Here is a 17,160-nt window from a genome sequence, read left to right as displayed (position 1 = left end):
TGCATCACACAATAATGCCTTGTCAAAAAAGTTTGACCTCACAAAACGTTCGGCGTTGTCGCTTGTGCATCCATGCGTATTTGATGAAGACACTTGCACCTTCTTCCGCTGTGGAACACACATCTGCTCCGTCGCGGAAAAAGAGTGGCATTGTCGTGACTGTGTTCGTCACATACACAGGAATGCATGGGCGACAGTGTGCAGAGATACAGCGGGAGACAAATTAACGCATATTGCATATTGTTTTGAGGAGCCAAACTCTTTACTGAAATGTCCCCAGCAACTTCATCACCAAAATCCGACCAGAACAGGACTTAGGAGACCAAGTGGGGGGTAAGTCGCTGTTGCTGGACTACACCGCTGATGGGGATGGCACTACAATGCTGCCTCTTTCCACCAGAGGGAGACAGAGGAGCTCAGAGGGAGGCAGAGGGAGGCTTTTCTTATGACACAAACCAAAAAGCTGTCTTGTACCGTCCACACACACACAAACACTGAGTCCAAGTTGTTGAAATTCTCCATACTTGGAGTTTTGCTTCATGGCCAATTATGCCAACAGCTAGAGCCACATACCAAGTAAATATGGAAAATCGCTCGTCTACTGTTTTTTTGTCAGCATGTCTCATTCCGACTGATGCGTTCAGTGTAACCTGCTATTTGAAGGCCTCAAACCAAGGTGAGCAGAGCTAAGGCCAAGGTATCTTTGCAATGGAGAAAAACAGTTTCTGCAAAGATGAAAAAACACATTAAAATCACCTTGCTTCACAACAAAGATTCACACTGAACTTTTGTAGCGTAAATGCCTGTGTCCCAGTCACCCATGTTGTTTTTTGTAACCATTTATCTCGCTACAATTGCCAGCACACGTCATTAGTGGATGTACTGGAAACAAAAACCTCCCCACTTCCTGTGACATTACCATCATATGCATACACACTATACGCCGAGTCCATTGCCTGCAGTGAAATGGTGAAGAAAAAATGAAGCTTGCCGACTGATCTGCATTGAACTCATTTCCAGCCATCAGCTCGGGCCTGGAGCCTTCTTGTACTCCTCGCCACTGACAGTTGGGGAAACACAGGCACTTACTGTATGTGGGCGGAGGCATCTTGTCAGGAAAAAATGTAATATGCATTAGACACAATGCAATCTGTCTGCAGAGGGTTAGTTTGTGTGTTCCTTCCTGCTACGTCCAGTTGTGCAACTGTGTGAGGCAGCAAAAAGACCGAAAGGAGAGACTGTGTGAGATGGCTGGGACCGAGCAGACAAACACTTCATTAGAGGCCTGTTTACCTGATTAACAGGGCAACTTTATCAGCCTCACAGCACAGTGGGCAACACCCAGAGCGCTAAAAGCGTGCACATAATTTACGAACAAAGAAAGCTGGTCTTGCACGGCGGCTGCCTGAGTGACAGACAGACAAGCTTGCTGAGTCAAGACTGACACGACAATCTCCTTCTCTTGGTGAAGTCAGTGGATGACATCACATAAGTAGCCTTGAATTAATGTCACCTCTTAGAAGTTAAACTCAAGCACAATTTGAATATTCTCTTATAGTCACGATGTCCTGATGGGGAATAACATTTGCGTAACCTTTTCATGTCACAATCCAAACGATTTAAGCCTCCAGCAGACTCCCAAAGACAAGAGAAAGGGCAAAGCCCTACCTTGAAACATTATCAACATTAAAAGGGAAATGATCTTTTTTCCGCTTCGTTACGTGGCTTTCACTGCAGGCTTTTTGGAAAACTTTTTTTAAAACTGTAAAAATGTGTCAGATTCAGCCCAATTATCGTATTCCATGGAGACGGAATACTGATCCCTGTTTTATAAAAGCAGTCAACAATAGTTCCTGTCAGAGTTATACGAATATTTTGCCCTGAAACTATGCTTCCACAGTCAATTACCACTATGTTTCAAGCAAACATTTCTTTTTATTCTTTCCCTTATGTTTGTTTGGGCTACAGTTGACTTTCCGTCACAGGAAGACCGCTTTTGGCAAGGCTATGCCCCTAGTCGCTAACCCAGATGAGAGGGTCTGTCAGGGTCAACGCCTCAATATCACACACCTGCATGGGGGCATTGGCGCTGTCAAGCAGCTAAAACACACACACACACACACACACAGCTTCATAATGTTGCATTTACCAGTGTGTTATTTTTCCAAGAACATGACAATACAGTGAACCTTGGTTCACGTACATTTTCCGGTTAGCGTACAATATGGCACACGTCTTGTTGTGTTATTTGCATACTGAGTCCAACTGTGTTCTTGATGTATTTTTAAATCGCAAAATGTCCTTGTTAGCAGCTTATTATCTTGCTAAGAAAATGGAAAGCGGAACTGGAAGTCAGCACCATTGCCCGTCCATGATGTCATCTGTGACTAACAGTTACTCTACAAGACTGTTTTCCTAAAATAATCGTCCCTCGTTGTGGTTAATTGTTTCCAGACCCGACCGCGATAAGTGAGTTTCCGCTATGTAAGATTCTGTATTAATAAATGGAATATTTCCGTACTTACATAGAAAACCTATTTATAACTTTCTAAATACTGTTTTTACCAATATTAGAGCTCCGTAGACATGAAATAACACCCCTATAGTCACCTGTACACTCCTATTATTCTTTGTTTATACCACATTGCGTAACCTATGCGCAGACGACGGTATTACTGCAGAGCCACAAGAGACGACCGCCGTGTTCAGCACAGCATGCTACACCAAGCTAACGAGTTTATTCTAAACAAAGAGTTTCAAACTTACCACTTCCACATGGAATGGAAGGCGCTTTTTTCCACTAGGTCATGTCGGACATGCCATGGCTGGCTCCGTGCAGTGTGAAGGAAATCTAATGTAATGCGATGTCTCAGCAATGTAATATGAGTGACACCTAGTGACCAGAATAATTCATATTTCTTGTCTTTCAATAGTTTTGGACTAATAATAGCCCAGAGTCAACCACGAAACAGCAACCATTTATTTATTTTTTGTGACACCGTGATAGAGTGAGGGAGTTAGGGAGCGATGTTCGAACCAAGAAGTGGCGACGCACAACTGTATGTGCAAATCTTGTGCAGGTAATGATATTTTACATTGAACATTGGTTTAGCCAGAATACACCAATCACCTAATTAAGGTTGGCGATTGTAAAACAAGTCAACCAAGCCTTTGATTGTCTCCAAAACAAAGTGGTGTGGAATTAGCCTGTGTCTCTAGCGGCCAGTGGAAACACCGTGGCATAAAATACATGTTTTCAAACGTTCTCAAAAATGTACTATTTTCTAGAAACATGAACATCAAGTGTTTATATCAAGTACACACAAACACCAGGGCTCACGTGCCCGCTGACACGACATCTGTTCTTCACAGCACATCTCTGATCACTGTCGCAGTCTGGTCCTGTGGGATGCGTTAAAGCAGACATGCCAAGCAGAGAGGTAGGTGTGTGTGTGTGTGTGTACATGAGCGTTGGAGTGGAGGTATTTTTTATAGCCACGTTAAAAAAACTGCCCAGCAAAAGTGGAAAAACTGAGACACAAGGGATAAGAGATGAAGAATCCTTAAACAAGGTGCAACAAACAACACCTGCTGTCTGTTGAATACAGTCATTCTTGATCTCCTTAGCAAAAAAGCTCAAAATATGCCATATTTTGTTTGTCTCTCTGGCAACCTTGAGAAGGAAATTGCTATGCACGTGGTCCTTAGGGTAGGAAATAGTTCTGTTCCTACAACTCCTATGATTTTAGTGGATTTAGCTGGAACTCATACCTGAATTAACACTTAAGTCGCTCACGCTGTACACAGAACACATGAAGGACAAACTACAGTGCTACAGTAACTAAATACAAGAATCTGATGAAACAGTAATTAAAAAAACAAACGCAAAACAACGCTTAGTTATTACTGTCACTTTCATAGGATCAGATCCTTTAACATGCTCAAGATACTGTATGTGTCCTGTTAAGGCGTTTTGTGATTTCCAATACTCGGTGAACATGACTCCTGGCTGCGTGTGTGTGCGTGGAAGCAGGCCGAGGAAGATGGCCGCATTCACAAGACACTTGTGTTTGCCGATGTTTTTGATCACACACTTCCTTGTCAACCTTACGTCTTCCATCAACGCGTTCCCAACCGAATCTCACCACAAAACGTTGTAACACGGAACGCTGGAAACTAAAAACCACTCGTATTTTAGCTCCCAGTTACACACACAAAGCGTGTGTGTGTGTGTTTTGTTCAATGTGAAAATGACTTTTAGGCTGTTTTGCTAAGTTAGAGTGAAAAATGTCATGGGAGATCAATGCAGTGAAGCACATTGTAAAGTACTTTGTTTTTTTGGAAAATCAGCAGCTGCAAATGACAATTATTTTCAAGCCTGCGATAAGCTCCGTTTGGATGACTGAGGGAAAGGCAGCAATATTTGCGTTAAGAAGCCATTAAATCTGGCTTTAAATAAGGTAATACCAGGGCTGCAGCTCTTTAAATACGCTTGTTTGAGCAAGGCTCATTGTGTCAGGCAACGCTCTTAAAAGCCCACAGAATCATTATAAACTTATACTGCTAATTGTTACAAGGTCCCATTTAGGACCACAAAGCACCTCAGTAATTCAAAAGGACTGTTTTCTGTGTATTTTCATGAATACTGAAACAGCATCAGTGAAGGAATGCAAACGCAAATATCTAAAATAAATGCAGACTGTCAAGCCTACTTTGAGGATACAGACTTGTTAGCGAAAGGTATAGTCATGAAAAGATGTATTTCCAATATGTTATTTTATCCACTTATCTATTTTAGTATTGGATTTATTGTTTTTCTAAATATCCTCTTATTTCAGCCTCTCAAATGTGAATGTGTTTTAATTTCCTTAGTCAGCCATGAAAGCAGAACTATTATCTTTGTCTTTAAGGCAAAACAACATATTCACACACAAGCGTTGACTTGGAAAACAGTATTTTTTCCTCTTTTCTGATATGTTGCGGACCAAAACACACTAACTGTTTGTGTTTGCTTCATATTGATTCCGTCCGTCGAGGGTCTAACCGATTACTTGATTAATTGAACAAGCATTCAGATTAATTGACTAAGAAAATAATCGTTAACTGCAGCGCTAATATGTACGAGGCAATTATTGCTGCCATCAAAGTAAATAAATCCTGAAATTCGCCTCCTGCCTGAGTTTGTGAAAGTAACCTTGAAGTATACATCATTCATAATGGGTGAAACTAACATGAGTTATCAGAAATGCACGGCTGTAAACAACCACAATTTGTTTTCCATACATTCTAATTTGCACGTATGGTCGTCCCTCACCACATCGCGGTTCAAATTTCGCGGGTTGACTCACAATTTTTCTGAAATATATTAATAAATTATGCTGTTTCAGGGTTGAATACGGCCTATTAATCAATAAATATGCATATTTAAGTGCATTTTACATACTTTTTGCAAACATTAATCATTTTCAAACATAATAGCAAAATGAACTGAAATAAAAATAAGGCATTCAGAAGATGCATTCAAAAATGTGATGCTAAGTAGTATCTTACACTGGTCACTAGGTGGCAGTGATGTTGTTGGGATGGTTGGTGGGGGCACACAAGCATCAGACTTGATCACGACAGGCACAATAATAACATAATCATAATAATAACACTGGCTACAGTTGCAGCTGTAATCTAGTCTAACCGAAAACTAAGTTCTTCACTTTCTGTCCTCCGCATGTCCAGAACACATTTATTTCAAAACACAAGTCTGATTTATTTCTTAAATGGCTTATTTGATATGATTATGTCTACTATATTGAGCAATATGAGTGTAAAAGTGACTATAGGGGTGTTATTTCATGTCTAGAGGGCGCTAATAATGTTAAAGAACGGATTTAGAAGGTCGTACACAGGTTTTCTATGCTCTAACTATGAAATATTAGATAAGTCTTATACTTGATAGAAATCCACTTATCACGGTTGGGTCAGGAACCAAATTGACTAAAAACACGGTATTAAGTGGATCCCCTCAAACTGCCAATTTAGCATTCGTGATGCCGCAAATTTGCGGATTTTTGGTCAATAAGTTAAATAAACAAAAATGGGCAGTTTTTTTCCCCCACAAAATGTGTGATAATACAAGTTAAACCAAACTATTTTTACAAGTTTGTCTTTATGCTTCACTTTTTTTGTCAAATGTTGAGATTTCGTACTTTGTTTGGAGATCCTTGAACACATCGTTGCTGCAAGACACAAAAGTGAAACGTATGTATAACTTCTACACAAACTCTGAGTCCATCTTGTATTATCATTCATTCATGGTGAGTACCTATACGTTGTATAAATCAAAATGCGTTGTAACCGTGTGCCAAAAGTAAAATTGTGTCGGCGTGTAAATTACTCCATTCAGAGTTGGCCTTGGTATCTCGGCCTTGGATCTACTCAACATGAAACCCAACAGGGTACATTAAAATGTAATACATTTATCAAAATTGAAGGAACTCCTCTTTTGGGCCTTTGAGCTCTCGAGTGCCATTATAAAATAAAAAAAATGGAAGCATGTTTCAGCTAAAAATCCTATCGATGTTGTGCACAGCAAGAAGCATCCATTCCAGGGTACTCAAGTGGGATTCAATGAACCTTCGTATGTGTTTTTCACGTGCAGATGAGATGACCTTGCCGAGGCTTGTGACGACAAGAAAATATAGCTGGAAGTAATCAAACTGATGAAAACGCACCGCTGTGAAGAGAGAGAATGTGCATGTTTACATTTCAGCCAATAAATGTCATGGAAATGTAACATTTGTTACAGTTCCTGAGATAGATCGCTGATCCGTATCACAGCTCCTCCCCCTTGCCCGGCCATAAAAACTTCTTTCTCCGCGGTGCCGTATAATATGGTGCGGATCAATTGCAAGCGCCATGTGTGGATACATGCTGGTGGTTGTTTCAGAGCGCGCCTGGGGAGATCTCAGTGTGTCTTGAAATGCGCAGAGGGGAAGGAAAACAGCACAGCATGACTATCAAAATCCTTTTTTCGTTCCAAGATGCCGTGTGTTCATTAAAAAATAACTTCTTCTAAAACAGAAGACACATATTGTTGTCATTGTTGATTTTGGCTGCCCGCCACGACTAAATTTGGACCACCACAGATACATTGGGTACATTTAAATTTTAGATTTGGCGTTACCCGTTTGTTCTTATTCACTCATGAAACACATTGTAATGTGACTGTCTATGCAGCTTGTCATTATCACGGCGTACAGTAGATGGCATCGTAACTCTGCTTCTTAACACACCTCATACACACCTGGTCTACCAGAAAATAGCAAAAGGGAATTCCAGGTTTTGGGGATTCTAACATGAAAGAATGCTATACTGCAATCTTATGCACCATAACATAAAACTGAGTTTGAGAAAATATATTTTTTCGTTCTGTTTTGATGAAATAGCAGGGCCAGGTCGCTGAGCTCCCGCCTCACTGTTATGGCAAGGAACAGCAAAAGCAAATATGTCCATTTATTCTTTAGTTGCATTCTTCACTCCTTTGCATGCTTTGGGCAGTCACGGGAAAAATACCGTTGCTGACACAAGCAGCCGAGGTGAAATTATGCCACGGGGAGGCTGGCCTCACTCTGAGCAGCTCAGAAAGAAGGCATGCCTTTTGTATCAGCATCTCTGCCTTCGCACATTTAAGTGAATCAGCGTTAACTAACAGGAAGCACCAAAGTTGGATTAAATTCCTGAAATCTCCAAAGAACTTGGAAGAAAAGCATGCAGAATACCCGTTATGAAAAAGAAAGCATCTGAATTAAACGTCAGTTGGTGTTGTTTTCATCAGCATAGTTTCTTAGGGCGCCCTCCCTCACTTGTCCCCCGCTGGTCTGTACTCACGCTACACAGCATGCATCCGGTCTTCAATTCATGAAGCAATACGGTATTTCCAAACGTTCCCGACTTGCCGTTGTCTGTATTTCAAGTCATGTTTTAATTCTATGTGACTGATTTATTAAAAACTGACAGGGCGAGCAATGGCATTCCAAGGCTACTAATGCTCAGGCCCACTTTTCAGACCATGCTGGGCCTACTTGGAGCACTCTTTAGGTGGCAAGTGGGACCAAGCACAGCACGGATTGCTTAGACTTAATCTGTCCTTAGTTTAAGATTCAAGAGTTTTATTGTCATATGCACAGTAAAACAGGTAGTTCTGCTATGCAATTAAATTATTATTATCATTTATGCAGGGGTCACCTAAAAAAATAGACAACCGAGGGTGCTGCTTGTTGCTTTTATGTTAAAGTCTCCAATAAGACCAGGAAAAGTTCCTGGATTTGTCGCTAGTGGCATTTTTGAAAGAGACAACCAAGACGGATCTGAACACAGGAAGTGACGGAGTTTCAGAGCTGAGTTTTAGCTAGCCGTGGGTTAAGGAACGGGCAGTAGCCGTGTTATGATTATTATGTTGTTAATGTGAGATCATTTAAACCTGAAAAAATGCATGTTCTGGCAATCACACCTGGTGCTTGTCTCAATTACTGACACCTTGAAAATTCTTATTTAGGCCAAGGTAGGTAAAATTCCCTGAAATATGCTGTTCTTTTTTTTATTAATAGGCTGCATTCAACCAGGAAATATTAAATATATATATAAAAAAGCTAATACTCCAGAGTGGGCAACAACTCAAAAGGGAAGCCATCCAGGGGCAACAACATGCGTGGGAGAAAGTGAACAAGATGGAAGAAGAAAAGCAGCGAAGATGACTGGAAACTGACACTGTGAGCTTAAGGGACATTTGACTCAATGTTTTCATCCTGTGGGTGTTAGGTCAGTGATGAACACTGGCTCAGATTTATTGTTCCTATAGTTAAAACGACTGCTCTCACCGTCTATTATGCACAGATACGATGCAATACTGGACTGCAACAATAAGTGTTATTGAGAATAAAGATGCACCTTGACTGCTGCTTACTTCTTTCATAAAAGTCAGACAGCTCGGCTGTTTTATGTTCTTCGGAGACGTAAAACGTCTTACAACTACCAGATATAAACTACTGTAATCATCATCACTGTTGCTCTTCAAAATATAGTATTCCGCACATCATAACCACAACTCACGACTTTAAAACTTTAGAAAATAGCACAAAAAAAAAAAATGGGCTAACTCAACAATAGTCAGCTAGCACGCTCCTAAAGCTGCACCCTCTAATAAAAACTTAATGCGTCCAAGCTCTTAAAACCAAGACAAGAAAAGCCCATTTGAAGTTAGCTTTAGACCAAAAGCCAAAAACTAAATCAAGCTTTCTACACCCAAAAGAAAAACCTGAGCAAACCTTTCAGCAAAGCACCCATACATGCAGGAACAATCTCAGTACTAATGTTTGGGAAAGACTACTGTTGGTAGACATTTCATTGCAACAATCTCTGAATATATGCCAGATTTTTCTAAAGTTATCACCCGTGTCATTGCATTCTCAGGGCATTGTATCGATTTCAACTGGATTGTTTGGGTTGTTTTAGACGAAGCCTGCTCAGATGAGAGGCGAAACATCTTCAAGACAACCCAAACAGTCCAGTTGCGATCGATACAATGCCCTATGAACAACAAACTGCTGTTTCAAGTAGAATGCATCCAACAGAAGACTGATGGCATCCATTGTACATTGAAAGTTAATTAAAAAGCCACAAATAAAAAAAGTCTCACCTCTTTCACAGTTACTGTCCCAGAATCCTGTTCCTGTACAGTCACAGATAAAGCGGTTCCATCCCTCCTTGCAGACCCCGCTGTTCTTGCACGGGTTGCTGTCGCAATGTTTTCCTGTCACCTTACTGCAGGAAGACTTGATATCGGTCGCGTTTTGTGAGACAGCGATCTGCCGGATGTCTTTGCTGCGTCCATCAATGAAAAGATCCCTGATGCAGCCCACGTAACCATAGTTCAGCATAGCGGTCCAGAGCTCGGTGGGGAGCACCAACCCTGCACGGTTGTCAGGAAGGCCACCAAGATAAAGATCCCCCTCCAGGTCCAAGATCTCATTTTCTCCACTGGCTGTGAAAGGCGTCCGCCGGCTGTTTACAGAGATGATGCCTGCAGAAAGAAACATCCATCATTAAATGCAATACAGACAGTGTCATGCTGAAGTCCATGAAGGCCAGTTAATCCATGTATAAAGTATAAGATGCTAGTGTTTCTGAGAGACCTGTTTGTAGTTCTTCTTAAATTAATTGAGTGTCATTTTCTGGTTGGATGGATGGATCATAAGAAAATCACTACCTTCACCTCAAATACATGAGCCAAAGTAAAAACTAATGAATGTTTAACTGTCGCAGTGCACATTATGTGGCAACGCAATCTCAAATTGGTGATAATTTATAAATACGTGATGATACAGGTAAAATGCTGAGCATACATGCACCACTGTTAGAAAGCCCACAAAATGTTTACATGCTTACGCCTTTATGCTTCACTGGTAATGTTTTTTCATCAAGCGTTGAGATTTCGCACTTTATTTGGTGGTCCTTCAATGCAACATAGTTGTGTGCTGTGAGGGATATGGAAGCACTAGCTTGGACAGTCAATCCAGGCTCACAACTTGCAGCGAGGTGAAAAGAAATGAATATACTGTGTCATCGTAAGTTATTACTAGAATTACAACTGGCGAGCAGTGTGGATTGTGTAGACGCAACTTGGAGAAACGCCTTCTGTAGCTTGCCAGCCTCTAGCACGACACCGTGTCTCCAATTCTGTTTATCAATCATCTTACAGTATCACTGGTGAGTATCTATACATTTTAAATGTGTTTAATTCGGCATATTTAGGGTTTAAACCTGGATTGTGTCGTGATTAAACAAGGCAATTGAATTGGGGGTGGGGGTGTTAGGAAAAGCCGTTCTGTCAAAAATAGACATCACCTTTTTGATGGAGGTCCTCGGACGTAATCCCTGTAACAAGCAAGGCTCTACTGTATTACAGTTTACGGCCATTAGTGGATCTATGGTGGGCATACGGGCAATTCCATTTAACGATTACCCCATGTACAGTACAGACAACCCAGATCGGCTCGGCTGTGCTGCCTATAAACCATAACAACCCACTTCATATCACCTCTCGATGACAAGCGGTCACCCAAATAGCAGAAGGTTTTCAACTCAACCTTCTGAAATCTCTCATATTTAAAAAAGGACTGTTTGCAACGACACATGAACTTCAGCCATGAGACGCTGTCTCTCTTTTGATGCCTGTCTTTTTTTTCTTTTTTTTTTCTTTTTTTAAATCTTCTCCAGCAGATATCTGCAGCTGTGTGTCGGCCGGACAGCACGTTGGGTCCCCACTTGATGTCCTTCCCTCCCGCTCATTGCACGCACCTCATGGCGGCGTATCATGCAAATAGCACACAAGAATGTGAGGTGCATTCACGGAAAATTCTTTTTTTTTTTTTTTCCACGACCCACTTTTGGGTCACGTCCCACCAGTTGAGAATCACAGTCTTAGGTAATGTTAAATTAAAAATCAATGACTACAATAAACACAAAAGGACACATGCATTGTGCAACTTTTCATTTTCCAGCTACATGGGTTGAAAGGGATCCCCCTAACGTGATATATTCGTCTACAAAGGAAAGTTTGTGTTCCATGTAAAGAGTTTAAGTGCCATACTCTCTACAAAACACAGTCTTCAATACACTGGCAACAGGGAAAGTTACATCTTACTCCAGCCACGTGGTCTTACCAATCCCTCAGTCTGGTGTCCTTATATCTATCTCATTCCTCTGCTTCTCTGTGAAAACCCTACTTTCTTCTCCACTATCTAACTGGTGGCAGCGCAGGTGATTAATCGAAGCAGCTGACTCTGACACACGGCTAAATTGGCTCTGCTAACCTGATATATACCCTCGGCTGCAGTGGCGTCGAACACGCCCGAGCTCTCCGGAGTGTACCGCCTAATGCGGAGATTGCGTTGGCTTTTGGAGCTTAAGGCAACAGAATTTTCTAGCACCTTTTCTCTAATGCAATCTTTGTTTAATACTTTCTGTGTGTTTGGCTATGAGCTGAGATCAGACGACTTGCATATGGAGACAAGTGAGGAGGAAACAAAGACTTGGAAACACTCTGGAGGGGGAGTATGGTTTAATTATTATTGCGACAAATCAGTAACAAAGTCAACAATGCGGGGCTTGTGTTGTCATTATGTAGATGCGATGCAATAAGAGAAGGATTATTGTTTGATTACTTGCTTGAAAACTAGTTCTACACCATCTACTCTCATGCCTTCATTCAGCTCTCCAAGGAAACTCTTTAAGACCATAGCGAGATGATTTAGGGAGCGCATACATGTGCATGGAGCCAATAAACATAAGCTGACTGTATTCACAGTCGTTGGATGGGCATACAGTCGTACCTCGCCACATCGCACTTCGATCACGGTTTTTCAAAAATATGTTACTAAATCATGCTGCTTCGTGGTTGAATACGGCCCATTAGTAAAAATATATATGCGTATTTATGCATAATTTATATATTTTGTCTAAATTAAGCATTTCCAAGCATAAAAATCGCTAAATGAACTAAAAAAACAAATATATGGCATTCACAAGACTCATTCAGACACTGGAATGATGTCTGATGATTTATGATACACGGCTCCTGCTAGCTTGACGTTGACGTTCTGATTTTGGAGCAACATTTGCAGTAAAAGTGATTGTTGGATGTTCGATTCAGCTCCAGACCCCTCCATTTTCTCTTAAATTGCCATTGTTCACTCACGACAATCCAGGTTTAAGACCTCACACACCTATTAAAACACATTTTAAGTATACAGGTACTCACCATTAATGAATGATAATGTAAGATGATCCATGAGCAAATGGAATCGGAGTCACAGTGTAGCTTGTCAGAGCACACAACTTTGGTGCGTTCACAGACCGTGGGACAGTGTGAAATCTCAATGCTTGATGGAAAAAAAATTGCCACTGAAGTATAAAGCATGTCAAAATTGTGGGCTTTCTACAGCGGTTCATGTATGTTATACATTGTACCTGCTCACGTGGTTATAAACGATTATTGTGAGACAAACATGTAAAAAGTGTGGGCTTTTGTTACATGCACGTCTGTAGCTGTTTTATCAAATACTTGTTAGTGTTTTGTGTGTGAAAAATAGCCTATTTTCGAAGAAGAAGAAGAAAAAAATATTGCCTACTTTCTCTTTGATTTAGTCTTTAAAAAATATTAAATTTAAAGGAGAGGTGGTCTGATATTTGAGTCAATATAGTCGTATAGAGTAATTATGTTGTCATCTTACTGTACATCGTATCTCCTTACCTGAGCGACCGTCTCTCTGGATGTCCACATGGTGCCAGCTGCCTTCATTGACTTTCACCTGTGTCGCTTTGACCTTGATAGTTCCGGAGCCCATGTCCAGCACCAGGTACAAAACTCCATCCAGAAGCTCCACGGCAAAGAAGTCCACCTTGTTGGTCTTCTGGGACTTCGCGTCACGTCGCTCCTGAGGTTTGCCGTGCGTAAAAAGTATCAAGCCGTTTGGCTCCGAGGTTCGAAAGTCGAAGGAGATCGACCCGACGCGTTTGGTGTTCCATTTCGGCAGAGCCAGGTAGGAGTCGGGCGTCTCGAAGTTTATGGGGTCGAGGGTGGGAACGTTTTCGCACTTAAAGACCACATCGCCTTGAAGTTTCATCTTAGGATCCACAATCCGGGCCAGACGGGAAAGCTCCAGGCGGATATCATTGTTTTTGTACACCACCTGAGACAAAAATAAATGCAAAAATAAAACATCCAGTTTAAATCTCTGGGCCAGAAAATCACAATCACTTCAGTAGGAACAAACTGAATAAACAGCAGGGTAGCATTTTGTTTTACCAAAATGTGGATCGATCAAACTAATATCTTGTTATGCGTGTGGGGTCCAATTTGCTTGGGTAATTTACGACCTGAACATCAATTTACCTTCAAGGGAAAAGCGGTTCGACTCAAATGCTTGACTATATTTTATTTTACTGAACCGTCAGAAGTAACGTCAATATTGTTAGTGAGTCACTGCACAGACAGCTCAAAAAGACTCTTCATAAGAGCGAGTCCGCTGAGAATAGACTCAATATAATTCCTTTCTACCCACAATAAATTCACCAAAACCCCATAATCCATAAACGCATAAAGCAGCTTTACATTACAGACAAATATAACAAAATATTGCACAAAAGAAGTGCCGTAGATTGTCACTGGAATGCACTGAGGTAGAAAATGAATGCCCCCCCTTCCCCGTGCTGTGGAGGAAGACGGGCTTTTCCTGGTATATAGGGCACTGTGTGTGCAGGAAACCGCAATAGCGTCAGAGGGAGCACAGCTGTCAGCAAACAGATTTTACTGCTGCAGGATTACTGATAATCCTGGAAGATTTGACAGTAAATCAACACAGGTGACCCAAACGCAGAGGAAAGCCAAGCGGAAGAGAGAAGAATTGGGAGAACGAAGGCAGCCGATATGAACTGGGGGAAGGAAATGAAAAATACAAAAAAAGAAAGTTCGGAGAACAATAAGAGGGTAAGACTTGAAGGATTATTGCTGTAAAACCAGTGTGTGCCACTTTTGTTTCAAATATGCTTTTGTGCAACCCAGCCATGTAGCTGTCAGTACACTTAAGGGCCACACTTAATCTCCTGAACATAGCATGCAACAAGTCATCAGCGCACTTTGGTTAAGCACCAAATCTACTGATAATGTAGCATACAACAAGAATGAGGACAGCACAAACATGGTAGAGATGAATTGGACATGTACCACAATTAATCCAGTTAGAAAGATGACAGGGGTATTGTAGTGGCTGCATGGGAAGCACGCAAATATGATTCATTGCTTCAGGGATCATTTTGCTTTACATGCAACCACAGGACCAATATATGATTTGAACCCAAACACTTGTCAAAAAAAAATACATAAAAGTTCAACTTGAAACAGGGATGGTTAATAATATGCTAAAGTTTGAACCACTATTAAGATTGCACAACGCTCTCTCTGGAACACTGATGTTCTTTTATGCTCTGATGCAAAATACCTAACCCACCACTTTCGGCAAACTTTAAGTACTCTCCTCTTGGGCGAAAGAACAACTGAATAATGCATGAAAATATATAAAAAAAAATAGGGGGAAAGTTTTAATGCAGTACATTTGCAATGGAAAACCTTGGAGTGATGGTCACTCTTCCGAATAAAGCTGTTCCAGCTTCCAAAGGTTCGAGGGACTCCAAGAGATCATTCATCCATCCATCCGTTACCTTCCACTTATCTGGGTCCGTGTCGTGGGGGGAGCAGTCTAAGTAGGGAAGCCCAGACTTCCCGGTCTCTGGCTACTTTTTTCAGCTCCACTAGAGAGACACGGAGGCCTTCACGCAGGCCAGCTGTGAGATGTGATCCCTCCAGCGTGTCCTGCGTCTCTACCCTGGGGCCTCTACTGACTGGGCATGCCTGGGACACCTTACCAGGGGGGCGTCCAGGAGGCATCCGGAGTACATGCCCGAGCCACTTCAACAAGCTCCTCACTTTATCTTGTAGGGTGACTCCAGACAACAACGGTATCTTTTAAAACAGGTAAGGTTGTTACGCCAATTTCATTTGATATCCCAAATGTGGATTTTAATCTAAGAATTTAGGCATCTAATGAAGAGTTTTGGCAAGGTGTTTTTCAGACATGTTTCTGTTTTATGTGCACTGATGTGTAATATGCCCACAACAACATTCGACAATTAGTCCACTGTTGAAGACAGTCGTAGTTTAATGTAGTGGGGAGTGCAATGACCAGAGAGACCAACCAACACAAGCACATGGTACAAAATAGGAAGCCAGTTTCTTCAGGCCCAAAGTCAGCAGTTTACTTGGATCTCCTTTTGGAGACAACTACGTCCAAATTCTGGATAGTGGGGAGCACAGGTTTGAAAAAGGTGTGAAAGAAGCCATTCCATTTTCTTCACTTTATCCGGGTCTGGGTCACGGGGGCAGCAGTATCAGTAGGGAAGTCCAGACTTCCCGATCTCCGGCCACCTCATCCAGTTCCAACGGGAGGACGCCAAGGCCTTCCCAGGCAGGCTGTGAGAAATAATCCCTCCAGTGTGTCCTAGGTCTGCCCTGGGGTCTTCTCTTTTTCCCTCATTTGTGAGCAAGACCCTGAGATATTTTAACGCGTCCACCTGGGGGAAGACCTCACTCCCAACTCGCAGGGTGCAATCCACCCTTTTCCAACTGAGAACCATGGCCTCAGATTTGGAAGTGCCATCTCATCTTAGAAGCTTCACACTCAACTGCAAACCGCCCCAGTAAACACTGAAGGTCACAGGAGCCTGATCAGGTCGTCAGGAACACATTGTCTGCAAATAGAGATGAGATCCTAAGGCTCCCAGAGTGGACTCGCTTGACGCCAACGTTCATCGGAAACAGGCTCACTTACTGCTGGCAATGCGAACAAGGCCCTTCTCCGGCTGTACAGGGACCGAATGGCACATAGTACTGTGCCACAAATCTTGTACTCTCAGAGCACCGCCATACGACACGCGAGGGACAAGGTCGAATGCCTTTTCCAAGTCTACAAAGCACACGTAGACTGGTTGGACAAACTCCCGTGTACCCTCCTGTACCCTTGCAAGAGTGTAAAGCTGGTCCAGTGTTTCACGACTGGGATGAAAACCACATTGCACCTCCTGTAGCAGACGGTCATGCCGCTTGGCATGCTCGGCCTGGTCAGCTGCTTCAGGAGCCCCACAAGCTATACATGCTCGACAGGACTCCTACTTGACGGCAGCCCTGACCTCTGGTCTCCACCATCGGGTTTGGGGCTTGCCGCCACAATGGCACCGACCACCTTGTGGCGGAAGCTCTGATCGGCTGCCTCAACAATGGAGGCACAGAATATGAGTGGGGGAGATCCCGGGTGGCTTCTTCAGGCTGGGCCCGGCCCCATGGGTGAATGCCCAACCACCAGGCGCTCACCTGCGAGCCCCTGCCTTGGGCTTGCCAGGGTGAGGCTCTTGTTTTTATTCATAGGGTCTTGGGAATCATTCTTTGTCTGGACCCGTTTTCCTTGGGAGAACCTACCAGCGGCATATAGCCCCAGACAACATAACTCCTAGGATCACTCGGGCACTCAAATCCCTCCACCACAATAAGGTGGTGAT

At 42.4% G+C, this 17,160-nt stretch overlaps 1 protein-coding gene across 17 annotated transcripts in view; it reads right to left on the bottom strand.

Moving 5' to 3' along the window:
- The window catches only part of LOC129172466 (neurexin-3b), a 296,454-nt gene that overhangs the window by 184,640 nt on the left and 94,654 nt on the right, over positions 1–17,160 (bottom strand). For all 17 annotated transcript variants that reach the window (XR_008567019.1, XR_008567020.1, XR_008567021.1 and 14 more), the window contains 2 exons: positions 13,304–13,742; positions 9,689–10,072 (listed from right to left, as the gene is read on the bottom strand). Coding sequence is in view for 13 of the 17 variants with exons in the window: in XM_054762202.1 (XP_054618177.1) it covers positions 9,689–10,072; positions 13,304–13,742 (823 nt within the window). In the remaining 4 variants the exon portion in view is untranslated. The remainder of the gene's footprint in view (positions 1–9,688; positions 10,073–13,303; positions 13,743–17,160) is intronic.

The sequence above is a fragment of the Dunckerocampus dactyliophorus genome, chromosome 19, assembly GCF_027744805.1.
Source record: "Dunckerocampus dactyliophorus isolate RoL2022-P2 chromosome 19, RoL_Ddac_1.1, whole genome shotgun sequence".
Classification (NCBI taxonomy): Eukaryota; Metazoa; Chordata; class Actinopteri; order Syngnathiformes; family Syngnathidae; genus Dunckerocampus; species Dunckerocampus dactyliophorus.
The sequence above is the reverse complement of the archived record's forward strand: the minus strand, read 5'-3'. Positions and strand labels throughout refer to the sequence as shown.